This window comes from Camelus bactrianus, chromosome 34 (genome assembly GCF_048773025.1).
Source record: "Camelus bactrianus isolate YW-2024 breed Bactrian camel chromosome 34, ASM4877302v1, whole genome shotgun sequence".
Lineage (NCBI taxonomy): Eukaryota > Metazoa > Chordata > Mammalia > Artiodactyla > Camelidae > Camelus > Camelus bactrianus.
Genome location: NC_133572.1, coordinates 9,399,497 through 9,418,210, shown reverse-complemented (window position 1 = coordinate 9,418,210; position 18,714 = coordinate 9,399,497). Strand labels below are relative to the sequence as shown.

The 18,714-nt window shown below is 41.9% G+C and overlaps 1 protein-coding gene across 1 annotated transcript; it reads right to left on the bottom strand.

Moving 5' to 3' along the window:
- Positions 1-1,465: 1,465 nt before the first annotated feature.
- On the bottom strand, positions 1,466-18,623 carry PDE6H (phosphodiesterase 6H). Its single transcript, XM_010946473.3, has 3 exons — positions 5,717-18,623; positions 4,630-4,670; positions 1,466-1,995 (listed from the first exon to the last, which is right to left on the bottom strand). Exons 1-3 carry the CDS (start codon positions 5,848-5,850, stop codon positions 1,919-1,921), a joined length of 252 nt encoding a protein of 83 aa, XP_010944775.1. The 5' UTR covers positions 5,851-18,623; the 3' UTR covers positions 1,466-1,918.
- Between the last annotated feature and the right edge of the window lie 91 nt (positions 18,624-18,714).

Genomic DNA, 18,714 nt, shown 5'->3' with positions numbered 1-18,714 from the left:
CTGGAGTGGGGCCCAAATTTTGTGTGTTTTTAACAAGAGATTCTCAATGGCTTTTATTATCAAGAAAGTGTCAGAATATTTCAAAAAAAAAAAAAAAACTCCTCCAAACCCTAAACTTCTATGAGATTTCCCACTGCAGTTGTTCTCTTTTGTCTGTTGTCGTCTTCCTGTTTGTTCCTCCTATTTAACAGTGGGCTTCCTCCACTTCCGTGGTTTACATTAGAATCACCTTTGGAGGTTTTAAACATATCCGTTATTTCCCAACCCTTAAGGAAACATCACTGGCTGATAAATAGGGTCTGGTCTTCGATACTATTGCTCTGCAGATTATTTCCAATTTGCCCCTTCACATCCACTCTCCACCCTTCTCCACCTGATCTCTGATGTTGAAGGTGAACCCTGCTGACCACATCAATGGGCTCATTTGACTTCTGACTTCCAGTTGGGTTTATGGGAGCCATCAGCCCTCCTTGTATCTCAGGGTTTCACTTTTTTTTGAATTTATACCAGACTTTTTCTTTTATACTTTTTTATTTTCCACTAAGAAGGAAACAAAGTGAAATTCTAGTGGGGCCAAGGATTAAAATGAAAAAAATAGGAGTGCTTTCAATTCCTGCAATCTGGAAATCCAGTCTCCTTACCCACTTCCAGTCCATATGTGTTCCTTGGGTTTTGAGATTTCTGGCCAGAAGGTAACTGTGTCATTTGTGCAAAATAGTAAGGGCAGAGCTTGTAGCAGAAGAAATGTTCTCAAGTCCTGAGCTCCTTTAATTGTCATGTTCAAAGTCACAGAATGTATTGCTACCGTGAATCTTATATTATCTAACTCAGGCCAACTGGAGGATCCCAAGGGTGAGATCTCTGCCCAAAATTAGAGGGCCAGGATTAGAACCCAAATCTCTCACCTCTCTACCATCCTGCCTCTCTTTTCAGTTAATTTACTCCATTCTTACCACAAATTACAAAACAGAAAAGAAGAAATTAATACTGCTAGTACCCAAAGCATCCAAGTCAGAGCACGGCAGCCCTTGAATTACACAACTGCCTTGAAAGTGTTGGGGAAAGATAGTTAGTTATGTGCACATTACATTTGACACAACTTCAGCGATGAAGCAAGCCGTCATTTTAATTTTTGGATGCCACTCCCTACCTTTTGCATCTGAGCGTACACTTTAAAGTATATAAATCTTTTCAATCTGAATCAAGGCACTGAAGAGAAGGCTTACATGGTCAGAGTCTTGAGTTTAAATCTCCAGTCTTCCACTAACTTAGAACTGTTCAATTTAAAGCTGCATCAGACCTCAAGGATGACCTAGTTCAATAAAATGTAGACCCAGAAACGTCATGATTCAGAAAGTAACGAAGTAGAAGCAGGACTTGCCTCCTAATCCTATGTTCTTTTGCATGCGCCATGCTCACTTCCTGTGTGACTGTGCCTTCTTCGTTTAAGGGGTTCTCAGAACAGGGCATCAGATACTTGCATATAGCATTTAATACAACTTCATCATGAGATTCGAGGTAAATGTCTCCTTTATTACATGGAAAGGGGAGAGAAGTGACATAAATGGTATCTTAAAAGCCTACTACCAGTCATAATGAATGCCTAGCAAAAACAGATGTGAAGGACTTAGACAAAATTTAGAGAAATACTGATGACATCTATTCAGCTGATAGGGAAATATGGTAATGTCTGAAACGCCCGGTTAGAAGTTGATTTCACCCGCTATTCTGAGCTCAACTATTCTGCATGGGAGAGTCTGACACCAAGAGAACTCGTAGTAGTAACTTATGGGAAATGACTGTGTAAGTCAAAGAAACCACTTCCGACAGCTGAATTTCAAGGCTCAGGCAGATCAAGAGGGCAGAAGTAAGCAAAGCTATAGCAGGTGGCGTGGAGAGTGGCAGATGCTCCGGCGCCTCATATGATCCCAAACTGAGCAAGCTCATGCAGTTCCAGGTGGCTGAATGCCTCCCAGGGACAAATCACTGTGATGTCTGCAAGAGAGGGAAGAAGAACTTATAAGTCAGCCTCACTCCCAGGAGAGCCTTCTGTTCAAAAGGACATCCTTCAGACAGAGATGCCTCACTCCTCTCTCCTATTCATTATCCAGGGACTGGGAAGCTGCCCAGAAGGGCCCTGCAGCCCAGGAAGGAGCAGACCAATTGCTTAATTGATCCTCTGCAGGGTTCTGATGGCCCCGGAACAGCACCCTCCCTCCCCAGGAATCTGTGTTGGTTTTATTCTGCTTCTACTTTAGGGAAATGACCCAAGGCTTTGGACTGGAGCTACTCTGTGGGAGTGCAGCCCTCTGATTGCACAGGGTCTCACAAAAGCACAGCCACAAAGGAGAGAACAGAGCTGGAATTCTAGTTGGGTCAAGGATTAAAATGAGAAATGGGGCTCTTCAAATGCCTGTGGTGTGGAAATCCAGCCTCCTTCTCGCTACCAGTCCAGATGCTTTTCTTGGGCTTCTCTGACTGCCCTTCAGTTCTGCTACATTTTGAAATGCCTACATCCAATCGCACACCGAGAAGTGATCTCAAGGCAGCATCTCATCCAGTCCCTCGCGTCAGGAATAAGATATTATTGTTCCCGAATTACAGAGAAGCTGGCTGATACCCAGAGAGATTAGACACCTAGCCAAAAAATCTCATAGTTGTAGAGATTACTAGAACCAGGTCAAAGACTTTAGAATTTCCCTCAGTAAAAACCTCTTTCCACTACTCCAAATATGTTGGCAGAGTTAAGGATGTATTTAGAATCCATAGTGAATTTGCTGGTCTTGTATATACTTGGCTAAAACAGAGGAGCATATGATTTAGAAGACTAGCACACGAGCTTTATAAAGTGGCTAGACATTCTATTTGAGACCCCAGGGGCGGCACTGGAGAGCAAAGAGCAAATACACTGAGAATTGCCCAGTAAGGACACTGATATCTATGGGTGCCACCATTTGCCACAAGTGTATTGGATGAGTTGAAAACCTATGTCCACACAGAAACCTGCACAAGGATATTTATAGCATCGTTATTCATAATTGCCCAAACTTGGAAGCAATCAAGATGTCCTTCAATGGGATGATACAACCACAGAATGAAATATTATTCAGTGATAAAAAGAAATGAACCATCAAGCCATGTAAAGACATGGAGGAATCTTAAATAAATAAATATGGCTAAGTGCAAGAACTCAGTCTGGAAAAGCTGTATTCTATATGATTCCAACTATAGGAAACTATGTATTTGTTAATTTGTTAATATTCCTGGTAATTATAGGAAATTATATATTTGTTAATTTGTTAATCAAAAACCTACTCTAAATAAATATCAGAATACACAGTAGAAAGCATTCAGTCAGTAACTGTGTTCTGGCTTTACTCTAAATCAGAATATTATAGAAAACAACCTAAACTTAAAAAACTTTAAAAAATAAAATATATTTGTCGGTATTGGTCACAGGATCAGAGGGATGGAAGTCCGGACAGGTGTAATTATTCTCAGTATCTTTATTGGCACTGGCATTGCTTGAGATTCTTTGAAAATAATAATTACTATAATTCAAATTGCAAATTACTACATGCTATGTCTTTCTCTAGTGGAATTTCTATATTATAGATTATACATAGTTAGAACTATATATTCTAACACCTGGAAAAGGCAAAATTATGGAGACCGTAAAAAGGTGAGTGGTCACCAGGGGTTTGTGGGGAGGGAGGGATGAACAGGTGGAGAGTGGGAGATTTGAGGGTGGTAAAACTGTTCTGAATGAACCTGTAAGGGTGGATAAAGGACATCGTGCATTTATCAAAACCCAAAGAACTGGACAACACGAAGAATGAACAAGCCATTTCAGTTAATAATAATGCATTAACACTGGTCTATGAACTATAAAAATGTACTGCACTAATTCAAGGCTGTTAATAATTAGGGCAACTAAATACAGGAGGAGGAACATGGCAGAGAGGTTAGATCGGAACTCTGTACTTCCTGCTTAATTCTTCTGTAAACCTAAAACTGCTGTAAAAACCAAAGTCAATTAATTTTTAAAGGATCTGCAGTAATTTGCGTGCATTATGCAACAAATGAAAATTCTAGCCAATTGAAAACTATTGTACCACATACTCTCAGTGTGTAGGGCCCTGTTCTGGGTGCCAGAGGATGTGTAAAAAGAGGAAGTTGGTAAAGAAGTGGTTCACTCAGTAGAGTGGAAAGTCTTCCCTGGCCCCACCCTTGTTTCCAGTACCTCACTCTGCAGCCTCAGATTGTCACTTAATTCCTCTATGTCTCAGATTTCTCTTCTGAAAAATAAAAATGTTGGGCCAGACTGACTCTGAGAACCTTCCTACCTTGAAAGTCTACAATGCACCATTATATGCCCTCAAGAGTATTTTACCAAAGCAAGAGGATTCTTCAGCTTTGTGCCTAGTCTGGTTTCTGTTAGAGTTTTTGCCTCTGGGCACATCCATACTTACGTAGGAGGGTAAATTAAAACTCTACATTTCTGGGGTTTCAAAGAATCTGCTGCCTTAGATGTTGCTGGTAATTTTCAACTGCCTCTTGAGGCTAAAAGGAGAAAACAAGGTAAAACTCCAAGGGCAAAGTTCTTGCTTAAATCTTCGGGGAGCTCACCTGTTCCTAACCCCTCCATGCCCGGAATGTCATCTCCAAACCTATGGGAAAAAACACAAGAGCCATTAGCTGTCGTCAGAGCAGAAGGATCCTGGAATGAGTCATGTGAAAAGTTTCCTGATTCAAAGGGAAACAAGAGGTTTAAGTTTTTGTATCTGAGAAACTCCTTTTGTTTGCCTGGAACTGGTTCAGAGGAAAGGTCACTCAGGCAGGTTTTAGACATTGAGTCCCAGGGTAGAGGTATATGCTCCCTAAACAAATTTAACCTGAGACAATTGAGAGCCAGAAAAAAAATGATCAGTGGGGCAACTTAGTCAAACTCCACTTTTTAAAATAGAAATTGGAATGAGAGAGCAATAGAAAAGGCATGACAATGATTAATTTATCTGTTGGCTTAGTGAGCCAAAAGCATGTATTTTTTTTTAAGCACCTGCTCTGTGCCTGGCATTGTGTTAGGCACTGGTCGTTAAGAGAAAAACAAACACACACATATTCTCTGGGGGAATCTCAGTCTCAGGGAACAGATAGAGAGCAATAAATGTCATATAAAGTAATAGAAGTTACAGTAGCAGAATGCACAAAATGCTAACATGGAAGTAATGATAAAGTTTATCTAAGGGAGTCAGGAATGGCTTCAAAAAGAAATTAACATGGGTGTGTGTTGAAAAATAAATTAAGTTTTGGCAAGGAGAAAAAGAGAAAAATGAAAAACTGAAGAGAGACGATTAGGAGCCATAAAAATAAACTGCCTTCTGAAAGTGGCCAGTGGTTCTGTATTCCAGATTAAAGCATAAGTTATATCAGTGAAGGAGAGTGGTCAAGAAAACTCTGGAAGGTCAAGTTGAAGGTCACTCTGAAAGGCTCCATTTTCCATGTTCAGTTTGGCTGTCGATCTGGGAGCTGAATGAGAAAGGATTCCAGGACTAAGAACGTGATTCTGCAAATATTGTGTTAGAAAGGAAAACAGAGGGGAAGGTGGAAATTTTTATGTCTATTTAGTATTGTGAGCATTAATTTCTCATAGCCAAAACAGTCTCGTGGAGGGAAAAAAAACAATAGAAAGTCTTCTTTTTCATCTTGGTCTTACCCTTTCACACCTTTCTTAGGAGGCTTGCTCTTGAACTGGCGAGTCTGCCTCTGCTTGAACTTGGGGGGCCCTTTGCGTGGGGTGGTGGGACCCTGGTTGGAAGCTGGAGGAGCCAATGTAGTGCTGTCACTCATCCTGATGGTCCTCGGGTGGCTGATGGTTTTCTTTCAGGCTTCTTAGACAGTAGGAGGGGAAAAGAAGACCCTTCAAGGTATGAGGACCATTGCTTATTAGAACTTTACAGTAAACTGGAAGGGGAAAAATTACCTTGATAAAGAAGCTCAGTATTTTGTGCTGACACCAAAAGGAAGAAGTTATTATCTTTTAAAGGGATTTTTAGTGCACACCTAGCATGCATGAGGTCCTGGGTTCGATCTCCAGTATCTCCATTAAAAAAAAAAAAAAATCACCCAGAGTGACTTTTTTAAAAAGGAGAGGAATTTTTAAGAAAATATGGTATAAATCAATGGGGACAGTCAGTACAGTGGGATATAAACTGAAAACTGATGGATTTCAAAAATCTAGGTAGATTTGTTGTTCTAATAGATCTGCCACTCGCTTTCTGTGTGAATTTATTATAATGGTGGCATTTCTCCGATTTGATCACCGATGTCACCATCTGCAAAGGGAGAGACGTGAACTAAAGAGTATCTACAGCCTTTACAGCACTGACACAATCTTTATACTTTGCCTACTCTTCCATTCGGCTGCAAAATAACCTGGTTCTAAATGTTTATTCCCTCAGTTTTCATAGTCTTTGTTCTTTATGGTCCTTATTTTATTTCATCGTCATGTGACCCAGAGACTACTTTCCTAGATCTAGGGAATGACAATGTAGTCATCTGGGGAAGGAAAATCTGAACCAGGAGTACCAACACCGTGAAAGTATTTCATACATCCCAGCACACGTGGACACACACACACCCACACCCACACCCACACCCACACGCACATCAGTGCAGAATGTGAAGTAGCAAGTTTTGTGCTTTAACTCTCCACATCTAGACATGAAGTTCTTTAGCCATGTATTTCACAGAAATCTTCAGCATTTTCTCCTGTTCAAATTAAGGACCTATCCAATATGGTTTTCCCAGCTTTCCTTTTAGCTAAAGAAATGCACATTGTAACTCTCCAAGTACAAATAAAACAACATAACACATTATTTTGTTATTACATGTTATGGTAACATGTGATAGTAAATTAACATGATTTATGCTAAGCTGAAGGATTTTTTTCTTTCTCCTTTTCTATCACAGATGTCAATACTACTTACTCTGAGAAGGAAGATTCTGAAAAGCTCTGAAGAACTTCCCAACAGCCTTCATCTCCCAGCTTGGGCCAACCCCCTCCATAGTCTACTGCTTGGGTACTCGTTTTCATAGAATTCCTTATTTCATCCATTATAGACTTAGGCAAATATTGTTAACGTCAATCCTCCCACACACTGTTTGGCTCGTGCTAACCATCTTTCCTCTCTCTCTGCCACATCCCTCAAATCTTTTATTGCATACATTTATCAATTTTTTTATTATTTAAAAAAATTATGTTACATTCTAATCCTTGCCTCCAAGATACTTTTCCCTTATTTTCTTTTCCCCAGTTACTTTTTTCATTCTCTCCTGCCAGTCCTCAACTGGTTCAACAGAAGCACATTGACTCATCTTGAGCTGGAAGCAGGGATGGTGAACCTGGCCAGGGCCCTGGATCACCTGCTCATGCACCATGGATCTGGTCTTCATGCCCCACTGGAAAACGCTCCAAGAGGCTGCCTTTTCACTCTTTGTTCATTTCTGTAGCCTCAGAACCTACAATGGTACCCGGCACATCGTAGGCATGCCATATGTATTTGTCAAATGAGTGAACAAATAAATGAAGAGATTGAACTCACACCCTGAACCTTGGGTCATGAGATCCTGTCCCTGTGACCTTCTCCCTCAAACCACAGGGAAAGCATCAGCTGATCTTTGCCTCACAAAGCCCTCAGTGGCTTTAGGAAATGTACTGCCAGCTCCTCTACTCAGTGAATCCAATTCTTGTGCTGGGGGCCCTCTCCTGCCCTGGTAAACAGGCAAAATTGGTGCCTCTCCCAAGCGTGGTTAGGACCATGGGAATCGCTGGTGGGCTGCCAAGAGCAGCACTGGTCTCGGAGTGTGCCACCAGTAGCTGACACATCCCAGCTCTGCCAAAGCCACAGAGGAGAATGAGAGAATTTCTCACAGATCAAGTTGTGTGGGTTCCCCCATTCTCTCAAAGCAGTAAGAAACTACAAACTTTCCTTTCTCTAATCTGGAGAGCCTACTAGGATGAGGATTGCCAGATTTAACCAATGAAAATACAGGACATCCAGTTACATGTGAATTTCAGATATACAACAAATGATTTTTTTTTTTTTAGTATAAGTATATCCCAAATAGTCCAGGGTATATACTTACACTTAGAAACTTTTGCTGTTGTTGTGTATCTGAAATTCAAATTTAACCGGGCACCCTCTACATAAGCCGGTGACTCTAACTGGGGCCCCACTGTGGATGTTAAATTCAAAGTCTATCATGGGACAGCCTAAGGTAACCCTAAGTCAGATCACCCTTGAGGGGGAAATACATTGTAAAGAGTAGAATAAAACTGGGTTCAAATTCCTGCTCCACAAAACTGTCTGTGTGACCTTGGGTAAGTGGCATCACCTCTCTAGGCCTCATTCCATCTATAAAATGAATCAAAGAATATCTTCTTTTTAGGGTAATGGGGAAAATAAGAGGGATTAACGTGTTCAGTGAAAAGTGCTCAGAAAGGAGTAATTATATAGGAGACATTCCGACGGTCGAGGAAGCCATGCAAACAAACTTATGGTTGTGACTCAGGTTCCCCTGGATTTGCACGCCCCTCCTCCTGGGCCATCCGCAGAAGGGTCCTGGTCACGCACTGGAGAGGTGACGGTCACCTACGCTTGCCAGGTAACCCTCTGCATCCCTCAAGTGCCCCAACTATTCACTAATGTCTAGTCTCAAGATTCTGTCTTAAGAACCCTTTTAGGATTCCTTGGACACCCCTAACAGCAACTCCAGAGAACTCAAAATTCACCCTTGACTTCTACGCACCCCCGATGACACTTCCTCTTTCCTCTGGCAAGTTTCTTTGGCATGTTTATGTCATTGCACCTCTGGGCTTGGACAGAGTTCGTGTCTAATTCTGAGCGTGAGGCATTACATAAAAGGATTCTCCTCAGAAAGAGTTACATAACCGTTGCAGGCTAATCCTTTGATCCTCGTGGTCCTCGGGATTTGCACTCTGGGTAATAATTGTTATTGCATTTATCGCGTTTTCCTGTCCAGTATTTCATTTTTGAGAACGTAGAACAGTCAGCCAATCCCTAGAGTGTTTCTGTCATGGATTCACCCTCCTTTTCTCCCTGTAAAACCCCTGAGAAAAGCAGAACACATACGACCTTGTCCTGCCTTGGAAGCCAGTCCTGTCAGCCACAGATGTCACCTACGGCTGAACTTATCCTGACCTTGCTTTCCTAGGAATTCCAAGGGCATCCCTGGAGCTGAATAATTCTGAACTGAGTATCAGACCTGATTTTAGCTATAAGAAGACAGTTCACATTTTGGCCTTCAAAAGCGTAAAGTAATTCTTTCCTTTGCGAGGCAGACTGTTTTCCTGTTTTTAAAGCAACGTTAGCCCTTCCCCTTTTGCAGATTACAAATTGTTATTCCACAGAAAGAAGTGGGGGCAGCAATGTAATTAATATCTCAAGGCATCGTCTTGCAGGGAGCTGGGGTTAGGGCTGCCTTAGACACAGGGCAGCAGGGCTCAGCTGTCTGGAGCTGCAGAGGGTGAGCCTCTGTCATTTCCAGCTAAGGGAGGGCAGTCCCTGAAGATTCTTGAGTCCAGCTCTCTGATGCTACTGTGGTCCCCCTAGGTTCCCAGCACCCACCCTCCCAGCAAAGATAGGGGCAGACAGACGACCCCATTGTTGAAGATCCTGGATGGGGAGAATGCAGGTGGAGGGGCTGTGTCCCTCACTGATGGGCTTGAGCCCATAAAAGCTACCCAGGGTCCTGCTGAGGCAGGGAGAACCAAATAATCTGGGGAGCCAAGGAAGACCCAAACCAAAGCCACGAAAAAACAAAAACAAAAACCCAGCAAGCACCTTGCTTCAGCTAGGAACAAACAAACGCTTTAACCTCAGAGGGAGGAGGCTTTGCACAGCGCCCCGCACGGCGGTCACTCCCGCTGGCCCTCCGCCCCTTGCCCTCATCCTCACGCTCCCACGGCAGCCTCTTGGTGCCTGGACCCAGTTTTCAAGCACTTCCTGGTAGTGAAGAACTGTTTGCTCTGTGGTCATTTAGTGCCCCAGCTCCCTCCTTTCCCCCAAAAAACTGTTTACTATGAAGTTGCCAAAAAGAAGGGTCAGTTTGGGGTTCCTTCTAAATGGATTTGGTAATCAAGGTTTGCAGTGACCTAGGAATAATCAAGCTTCACTTATCGGCTTGCCCCAGGGTGTTGTAAGGCAGCTTGGGGGTACTGCCTTCCTGCTCTCTCCCATTTCCATCCCCAGCCCTGGTCCAGGCCCTCAGGTTCTGCATGTTCTCATCTTCCGTTTCTTTGTTTTAGAGCCTGGTCAACCCCCACCACAAAGCCCTTTGATGATATCCTGCTTAAACTCTCCAGAAGTGGAGACATACTCACAGAGCTGAGCGTTTCTCCTATAGGCTGTCCGGTGGCCTTCTTCGCAGGAGAGGAATAAAGGACCTTTGCCTCCTGATTTATCTCCCTGTAATACCCTCCTGCTACCTAATCTTGTCGTCATAAGCTTAAGAGGACCAAGCCAGGAGCAAAGAAGTTGGAAGAGTGTGGGGTGAGCCCGGGACAGACTCTTCTGATAATTGGTTACTCTTACGAACTGACGTGGGCTCTCTCCCGTCAACAGGCAGGTCCTGAATCCACACACACACACAGAATGTTGATTTCCAAGGGCAGCTTTGCAGATTGTGATTCAATACTGTTTTTCCCTTCTCCATTGCTGCCTTTAGTCCTTTCTCTCCCCGCATCCTTCCCTTTCCCTGACACACACACTCCCCTGGATACTGCTTCTCTCCCCCGACCTGTCTCTCTCTCTCTCTCACATACACACACACACACACACACACACACACACACACACACACCATGACATGATTCTTATGGAACTCTAGAAAACTGGAAAGAAGAGAGTGAACCACAGTGTCCCCTGCTTCAGTGGGGACACTGATCACGTGACCAGTGACATTGAGAAGTACCAGCCTCTCTCCCTAACTGGTATTATATGCATTTCCTCAGAGAGATGAAGCCACAAGTCAGGAATGACACACAGTTCAGTGCTACGTGACCGTGAAAGAGCCCAGGTGATGGCTGGGAACTCTCAACTAACGACATTTAATGGAGAACTGATTGCTGCATCTTCCACACGCAAAGCCTTCAGGGTGCAGGGCCCCGGCTCCCGCTCCATTCGGTGGGACACTTGGCTTCAGTCTTCCAATTGCATTCAGCCCCTAGTATTCATTTATACATCACTTTATACAATTTTAAATAGACCTTAGCTCATACGTCAGCATCTTTAAGCTCTTTGGACAAACTTGTCATAGAGGAATTAAATGATATGTTCAAGACTGCACATCAAGTTAGTAGTGGAGCCAGGAGCAAGGCCCAAGCCTGTGAACACTTCCCGTATTCAGCTGTCTTTCTAGTGTACCACACAGCAAAGCAGACCTGGACCGAGATGCCTGTGTCGCTTGTCACTCTCATGCATTGCTAGTGAATTGCAGAGTGCTTCTCTAAACTGTTACTTGTAAGAGAATTAACTCCATAAGATTATAGAGAAAGAAGGTCAATTTATCCTTTCTAGGCAAGGAAAGATCCTTTACCTGTAGCCCTAAGCAGATTACATGGGCAACTAACCAGCTTAAGGGTTGGTTGGTTTGTTTGTTTTTCCAGTGAGCGTTCCCTTGGTATTTACCAAAATTAGAGGAGTTTTGAAGGCAGCAAACATCTTGCAGAGCCAGAGAGTGTTTTGTCTCTGGATGGGTCTTTCCACTCGCTCTCATAAAATCAGAAACAGTGGGGGCCAGGAGGAAGTGGCCCATTTTTAAAGCCCTGAGAGAAAAGAACTGTCAACTCTGAATTCTATTATCAAGTGAATTAATCCTTCAAGAATGAAGGGGAAATAAAGACATCCTCAAAGGAAGATTAAGAGAATCTGCCACCAGGATACCCTAAGAGAAGGATAAAGGAAGTTCTTGAAACAGAAAGGAAATGACAAAAGAAGGAAATTTCAAACATCTAGAAAGAAACAATGAAAAGGGTACAAGTATGGGATACAAGGAGGGGTATGGAAGATGGGGAATTCCATCACCCTCAGAAAGGCTTGGTAGAGAATGAAACATTGTTCAAGACGCTGTGAAGTTCTAAAGATCTGGTCACCTTGTGTCTTCAGGAAATGAATCCTGGGTCCCTGTTCCAAGTGGCTGCTCTTTCTGCCTCTGCCTCTACGACTCCTGCTGCCGCTGAGTCTTCTAAGAGGATTGGAGTAGCCTGGCCAGTCAGTGATGCACTCTGCCTCCGCTGGACAGAGCTCTGCTACCAGGTCACGCCATTGGCCATTGCCCAGCCTAGTGTGGTCAGTTATCTATCTCTGATCTTGTCAACCAGGTAATGGGGTCACACAGCTTTAAACAAGGTGATCAATGACCAGGTAGTTTCTCTGGAAGAACCTTGGGTGTGCCTGGATTTCACAGACAAAAGAAATAAAGCCAGCAGGGACCTCACTGGGGAAAAACAGAAAAAGAAAGAGGACTTACGGATGGATGACGTGACATAGGTGTCATGACATTATTTAATAGATGAATATTGAACACGTTTTGCTAAGTGAAAGACTCCAACATCAAAAGGCCCTGTACTGTCTGATGTTATTTATGATATTCTGGAAAAGGCAGAAACTAGAGGGTTGGAGAACAGATCAGTGGTTGCCGGAGGCTGGGAGGAGGAGTTGATGATAAAGGGAAATGAAAGGGATTTTTGAAGGGTGATGGAACAATTTGGTATCTTGATTTTAGTGGTGATTATACAACTCTGTGCATTTGTCAAAACTTAGAGAATTGTACACCACAAAATCTAAATATCATAAAAGAAAAAAAAATCTAATTTTAAAAAATATCATAAAAGACAAAAAAAAAAAAAAATCTTTGTTCCCAGCTCTAAATCCTCGGTTCCTGAGCCTTTCTGACTTATGGGAAAGTATTATTAAGTACAGGAAAAGACTTAAAGGGCAAGTTCTAAGTAATTAGAAAGTAATTCAAATGCTAGCTGTCCTATAAGCTGCTTACACAAGTGCTAATCTCTAATCTTTCTTTAGTGTCTCTTAAAATATCAGTGAGTATGAAGACTCACATCAAAGTCACATCTCCTCCACATTTTGAGCCTCCTAGATGGAGCTTCCTGCTGTGACTAATGCACAGTGGGCTCCAGAGAGGAACACCCTCAATGGGAAGGAGGAATGTACAAGACTGGCCCCTCCTTCCCTTAATATCCCACCATGCTTAGAAACTCTCCAGAACATTATTAATCTTGAAAAAACAACACAATCAACACAATATTCTTTTTCAGAAAATAGAGAGGAGGGAGCACTTTCCAACTCATTTTATGAAGCCAGTTTTACCCTCACGAATTTTTAAATTATCATTTCATCAGATTTGGGGTGTACAGCATGATAGTTTAGCATGTGTATACACTACAAAGTGATCACCACCACAAGTCACTATAAAGTTGACCCCTGCATCCACACTCTCATGGAATTTTTTGACACCCAAATCAAGCGAAAACAGTAAAAAGGAAAATTACTGACCAATATCTCCCATAAATTTAGATGTAAAAATCGTTAAAATATTAACATATCCAATACAGCAATATATAAACATAATAATACATCAAGACCAACTGGGATTTATTCCATACATGCAAGATTCATTCAGTACTCAAACTCAATCAACATAATGCACTCCATTGATAGACTAAAGAAGAAAAATTATATGATTATATTAACTGATGCAGAAAAAGCATCTCACAAAATCCAGCATCCATTCGTGATAAAAACTCTCAACAAACTAGAAATAGAGGGAAATTAATCAAGAGTTTCTGCAAAAAATCCCTACCGTTAATATCATATTTAATTGTGAAGAACTGAATGTTTTCTCTCTCAGATCAGGAACAAGTCGAGGCTGTCTGCTCTCATCACTTACCAACATGGCACTGAAAGTTCTGGCCAATCCGGCATTAAAAAAAAACAGATACCATAAAGATAGGAAATGAAGGGAAAAAAACCTTCACAGACGGCATGATTATCTACACAGAAAATCCTAAGGAATCTGTATTTTAAAACCCTCCCGTAACTAATAAGTGAGTTCAGCAATGGGTGATCTCATGCATTTATGGAGTTTAACCCAGTGTTTCTCAAACTTTATAATTTACCTGCAGAGTTTTTTAAAATGGTTTCCTGGCACCAACCTCAGAGATTCTGAAATAGCAGGTCTGAAGGTGGGCCTACGAATCTGCATTTCTGACACATCCCTGGGTGAGGCTGATCTGCTGATCCACAGGCCACACTTTGGGTAACCTGGTTTAAACTACTGCCCACAGCCTGATGAAGTATGTGTCATTGGTGTAGGGTTGAAATCCAAGCTTATTATAACTTACTGTCTGTCAGAAATCACTTCCTAGAAATGACACAGGGGTTTTCAAACTTAACACCCAACACGTCCAAACTCAAGTCATTATGTCCCACAATACCTGTTTCTTCTGTGGTATTCTCTATCTCCATTGGTGGTCCCACCAAGGACCCACTCATTCTAGCAAGAAACCCATAAGTCATCTGTGATCCCTCCTTCCTCCTCACCCTCATCCTTCACATCTCATCAATCCCCACATCATGCCAGTTTCACGTAAGTATTTCTCCAGTCTGACCACATCTGTCTATCTCTGTTACGAGTGCTCTAGTTCAGGGCTGAATGGTCTCCAAACTGGTCTTGTTCCCATCAGATCCCTCCATGCAGCCACCAGAGTTAACCGAGAAGTAAAACACAAAACCATCCGTGTCCTTCTCTTTCACTGTCAATGGCTCCGAATCACTGACAGGATCAAGGCCAAGTTCTTTGTCTGCACAGCCTAAAGGGTTCACTGTGATCTGGGCTCTGTGCCTGCCCCGCTCCAGGCACACTCCTCATCCTTCTGTGATGTGCAGTGTGAACTCCAGACACCCTGCGCTGCTTCCTTGCAGTCTTCTGCACGCGCCACATTGTTTTAGGATGCCATGCCTCTGCTCATGCTTCTCGTTTTCTCAAATGCCTTCTCTTCCACTTCCAACCCTCCCCATATCAAGCACCCAGTATCTACTGTCCTTTGAGACTGAGCGCTGTAGTCAGTTCCTTCAAGAAGTCTTCTTTGATATCTTCACTTAGTGCTCCCATAATACCCCATGTATACTGCTTTCCTAAGATCACCTGAAGTTTTACATCTGTTTATCTCTGCCTTCCCCCATTACATCGTTGGCACCTTGAGGCCTAGGACTGTGTCTTGGTTATTTCTGTACCCATGCACTGGTGCTGGTGTAACTGGGAATGATTAAGGGTTTGTTGAGTTAAGAAATGAGCATTTATGCTAAGGCTATGAAATCCTGCATAACGTAGTTAAAATGTCATATATAAATATACACACACACACACACACATATACACACACACACACACACACACACATATATGTACACATATATATATGACAGGAAGAAAAAGAAAAGTTGGTCTCAGTGACCCTTGTGAACACATGACCATTCTCACATTCGTCTTCCCCAAGGCAACACCCTCACCACAAGAAAGAGATGGAGTAGGGGGCAAAATGTAGGCATTTCTGTCTAATTTAGCTAGAGACATTTCTACTAAAGAACTCTGCTCAAATTCTGGTCCGATTTAGTCAAGTCTTATGCTGGGCACTCCAAAGAAGGCAAGATATGTAAGACATAGCCCGTCTCTCATGCATCTTATATTTGGGTGGAGAAATAAGACTTAATATTCATAAAATAATCACTAAATAATACACGACAGTGTCTGCCAAAGTACTAAGTTATATTGTATGAACAATGCATGCTCTAGGAATTCAGAAAAAAATAACACGCTTGTTGTGGATCAGCGGTGGAAAAGTTCAGAGAAGGAAGAGGTAATACTGGATACACCTGCAAACTGATTATAAGCACTGAAATGAAAACGACTCTTTTCTAGTTATTCTAATATTTACTCTGCAGTATTAAGGATCGAAATGGGATGGAGAAATGATGACGGTGATGATTTTCTTAACCTGGACCATTCATTGGGCACTTACTCTGAGGAAGGGATTCTGCAAGATGACTTCCCACACATTCTTTCCAACCCTTCCAGTAACGCTGAAGGTTGGTATCATTCTTCTTTTACAGAAGAGAAAACTAAGGCTCCGAGAAATAAAACCATTGTCCTAAGGACAGAGGGACAGGAAGAGACAGAGCCAGGATACCCACCTGAAGGGTAGCTCTCCCCTCCTCCCCAGGCTGCTGTTAGTGCTGCATGGACACATTACAGAACAGATAATCCTTAGGGCAGAAAGCCTTCCCTGAGATTTTACCGTCCCTACTTGTCACCTCCAAGAAAGATCTCTTTGCAGAAATGGGAAGTCTCAACAGTCTGCAGTCATTGGTTACTTTCTCAAGCTCATGGCACAAGTACCATGGGAAGCTTGCCTAGAATTTACCTTTCTGTTGCATCCTTGTAACACCAAAGAAAAGCTGAAAGATAATTGCAAACATTTGGTCATTTTTCTGGAAAAGCCTATGGAGATTTCCAAGTTCTGCTGATTTCATTTGGCATTACCGGACTAAGGTCCTTCTCCCCACTGTGACAGGCATATTCTTAGACTTGCAGAAGCTCAGGGATGGAGAAGGGGCCTTGGTACACAGCACAGCTTTGTCAGCGTTGGCTGGAAGTGGGGATGTCTGCCATTGTAATCTTCTTTAAGGAGCTCTTAATCTCAGTTTTCCCATCACATAAAACAATGAACTGCCACAGAAGGAAATGAGGAATGGTACTTTCCAGAAGATCCCTGCCCTGCCTGTGATGCTGAAAGGTATTTTCAGAGATTCTGCCAATTGTTCTCCAACTTACTGAAAGTCCATCATTACATCATCCAGAAGAGGCTCTAAATTAGCAACCCTAACTTCTTTTGAGGTCAGGGACCCCTTTGAGAATCTGATGAAAGTTAGGAATACTCTCCCCTCCCGCAATACACACATACGGCACACAAACATGCTGACTTCACAGACACTTTAGGGGCTTCCATGCCTTCCAATGTCCACGCCTAAAGCAGTGCGTGAAGAAAAATTGTGAGGACACATTGGGCTTAGCAGAAAAAAATTGCCAGTTGACTAGTGATGCCTTCCCTAATAGTATGAGAAATGAGCATGTAAAACATGAATTAACCATTCCCGATTTTTGAATCCTTCTTGTTCCAAATAATTCATTCTATCTGTCTTATTTTTAATTATCTGTCTTCCCTATGTTATTAGTTCCACAAGACAGCAGAGATTTTGCCTCTTGTCTACTGCTCTATCTAGAAACTGTATTTGCATACAGTGTATCTAGATGTCTGTGTCTAGAACAGTACCTGGAAGAAATGATGTGCCAGTAAATATTACTGAAAGGAGAAATGCGTCCCTTTTTGAGAGTACTGAACTACAAAATTTACTGTCTTTTGTGAAAATTAATATTTGGTTTTATTTATAATACGATCAGATTTTTTTCAAAAGCTATCTTCTAACATCGTTTTGAAATGTATAGACTAAATCTGTATTTGGTTTTCAGCACTTTTACTAATTTTAAATCTGTACTGTTTTCTTTTTTGTATTTTTCTAGGTTAAACTCGTTGGTCCCACCAAATGCCCACCATCCTCTTGATTATGTCAGTTCCACGGACTAAGAATAAGATCTAGCTGGTGGCATCAACTTACAAAATGAAGTGAACAAAATTCACTACATTTAAATGACAATACAATAAATGCACCGCGTTTAAATGACAATAAAATAAATGTCAGTCTCTCCACATATAGTTGCATAATCAGTTCTAAACATGTTGAGACAATGTAAATACTAATGTAAATGGTGAATATTGAAATATTAGTATAAATACGCATTTGTTATTGGCAGCAGCTATGGAAATGTACGGTGTAAATGTGGCTTGGGTGCTTTAGAAACTGTTTGTTCCCTCAAATGATTTAAAAGCGGCCTCTGCACTTGTTCCCGTTTAAATTACTTCACAAACCATTTCCCCAAATGTGGTACAAAGTCAATGTCAGCACTTGTTAAATTCTAACCAGTTCTGAGTTAGAAGACCACGAATTAATGAAGTTTTATCTTATTTTGTAATCTGCATTCCTAGGTTTAATCAAAACAGTGCCTTGGCTTTTTCTAATTAAAAAAAAATTAGTGAAAACTACAATAAATAACATTTGACTGTTTGTGCTGCATACAAGCTACATCTTGAAATTATGACCAATAAAACTCTAAAAATCTATCTGATGAATAATTTTCAAATTGGGGGCCAAGTACATGTAATTAACATTCATAATTTCTTAGCACCCTACATTTAATGCCAGCATATTTCAGCGTATCTGGCTGATAAGGAAGTTGGCAGTGGCCTTGTAGGAACAGGATTTAGTGATATAAAGTAAGACGTATTGCATTTTTTTTCCTACTGGTTTTAGATTACTTGCCTCAGAAGTGTATGCACTGAGATGACTTGATTTTTAGACATATCCACACAACTGATAGCCTTCATGGCTATAAGCCCAGACCTTTGTCTGAACACTAATGTATATCCGTATTCACATAGGCGGTCATGCTCTGACATGTGCCACTAATTGTCTAGAATGCTGCTCGGAGTTGACTGAT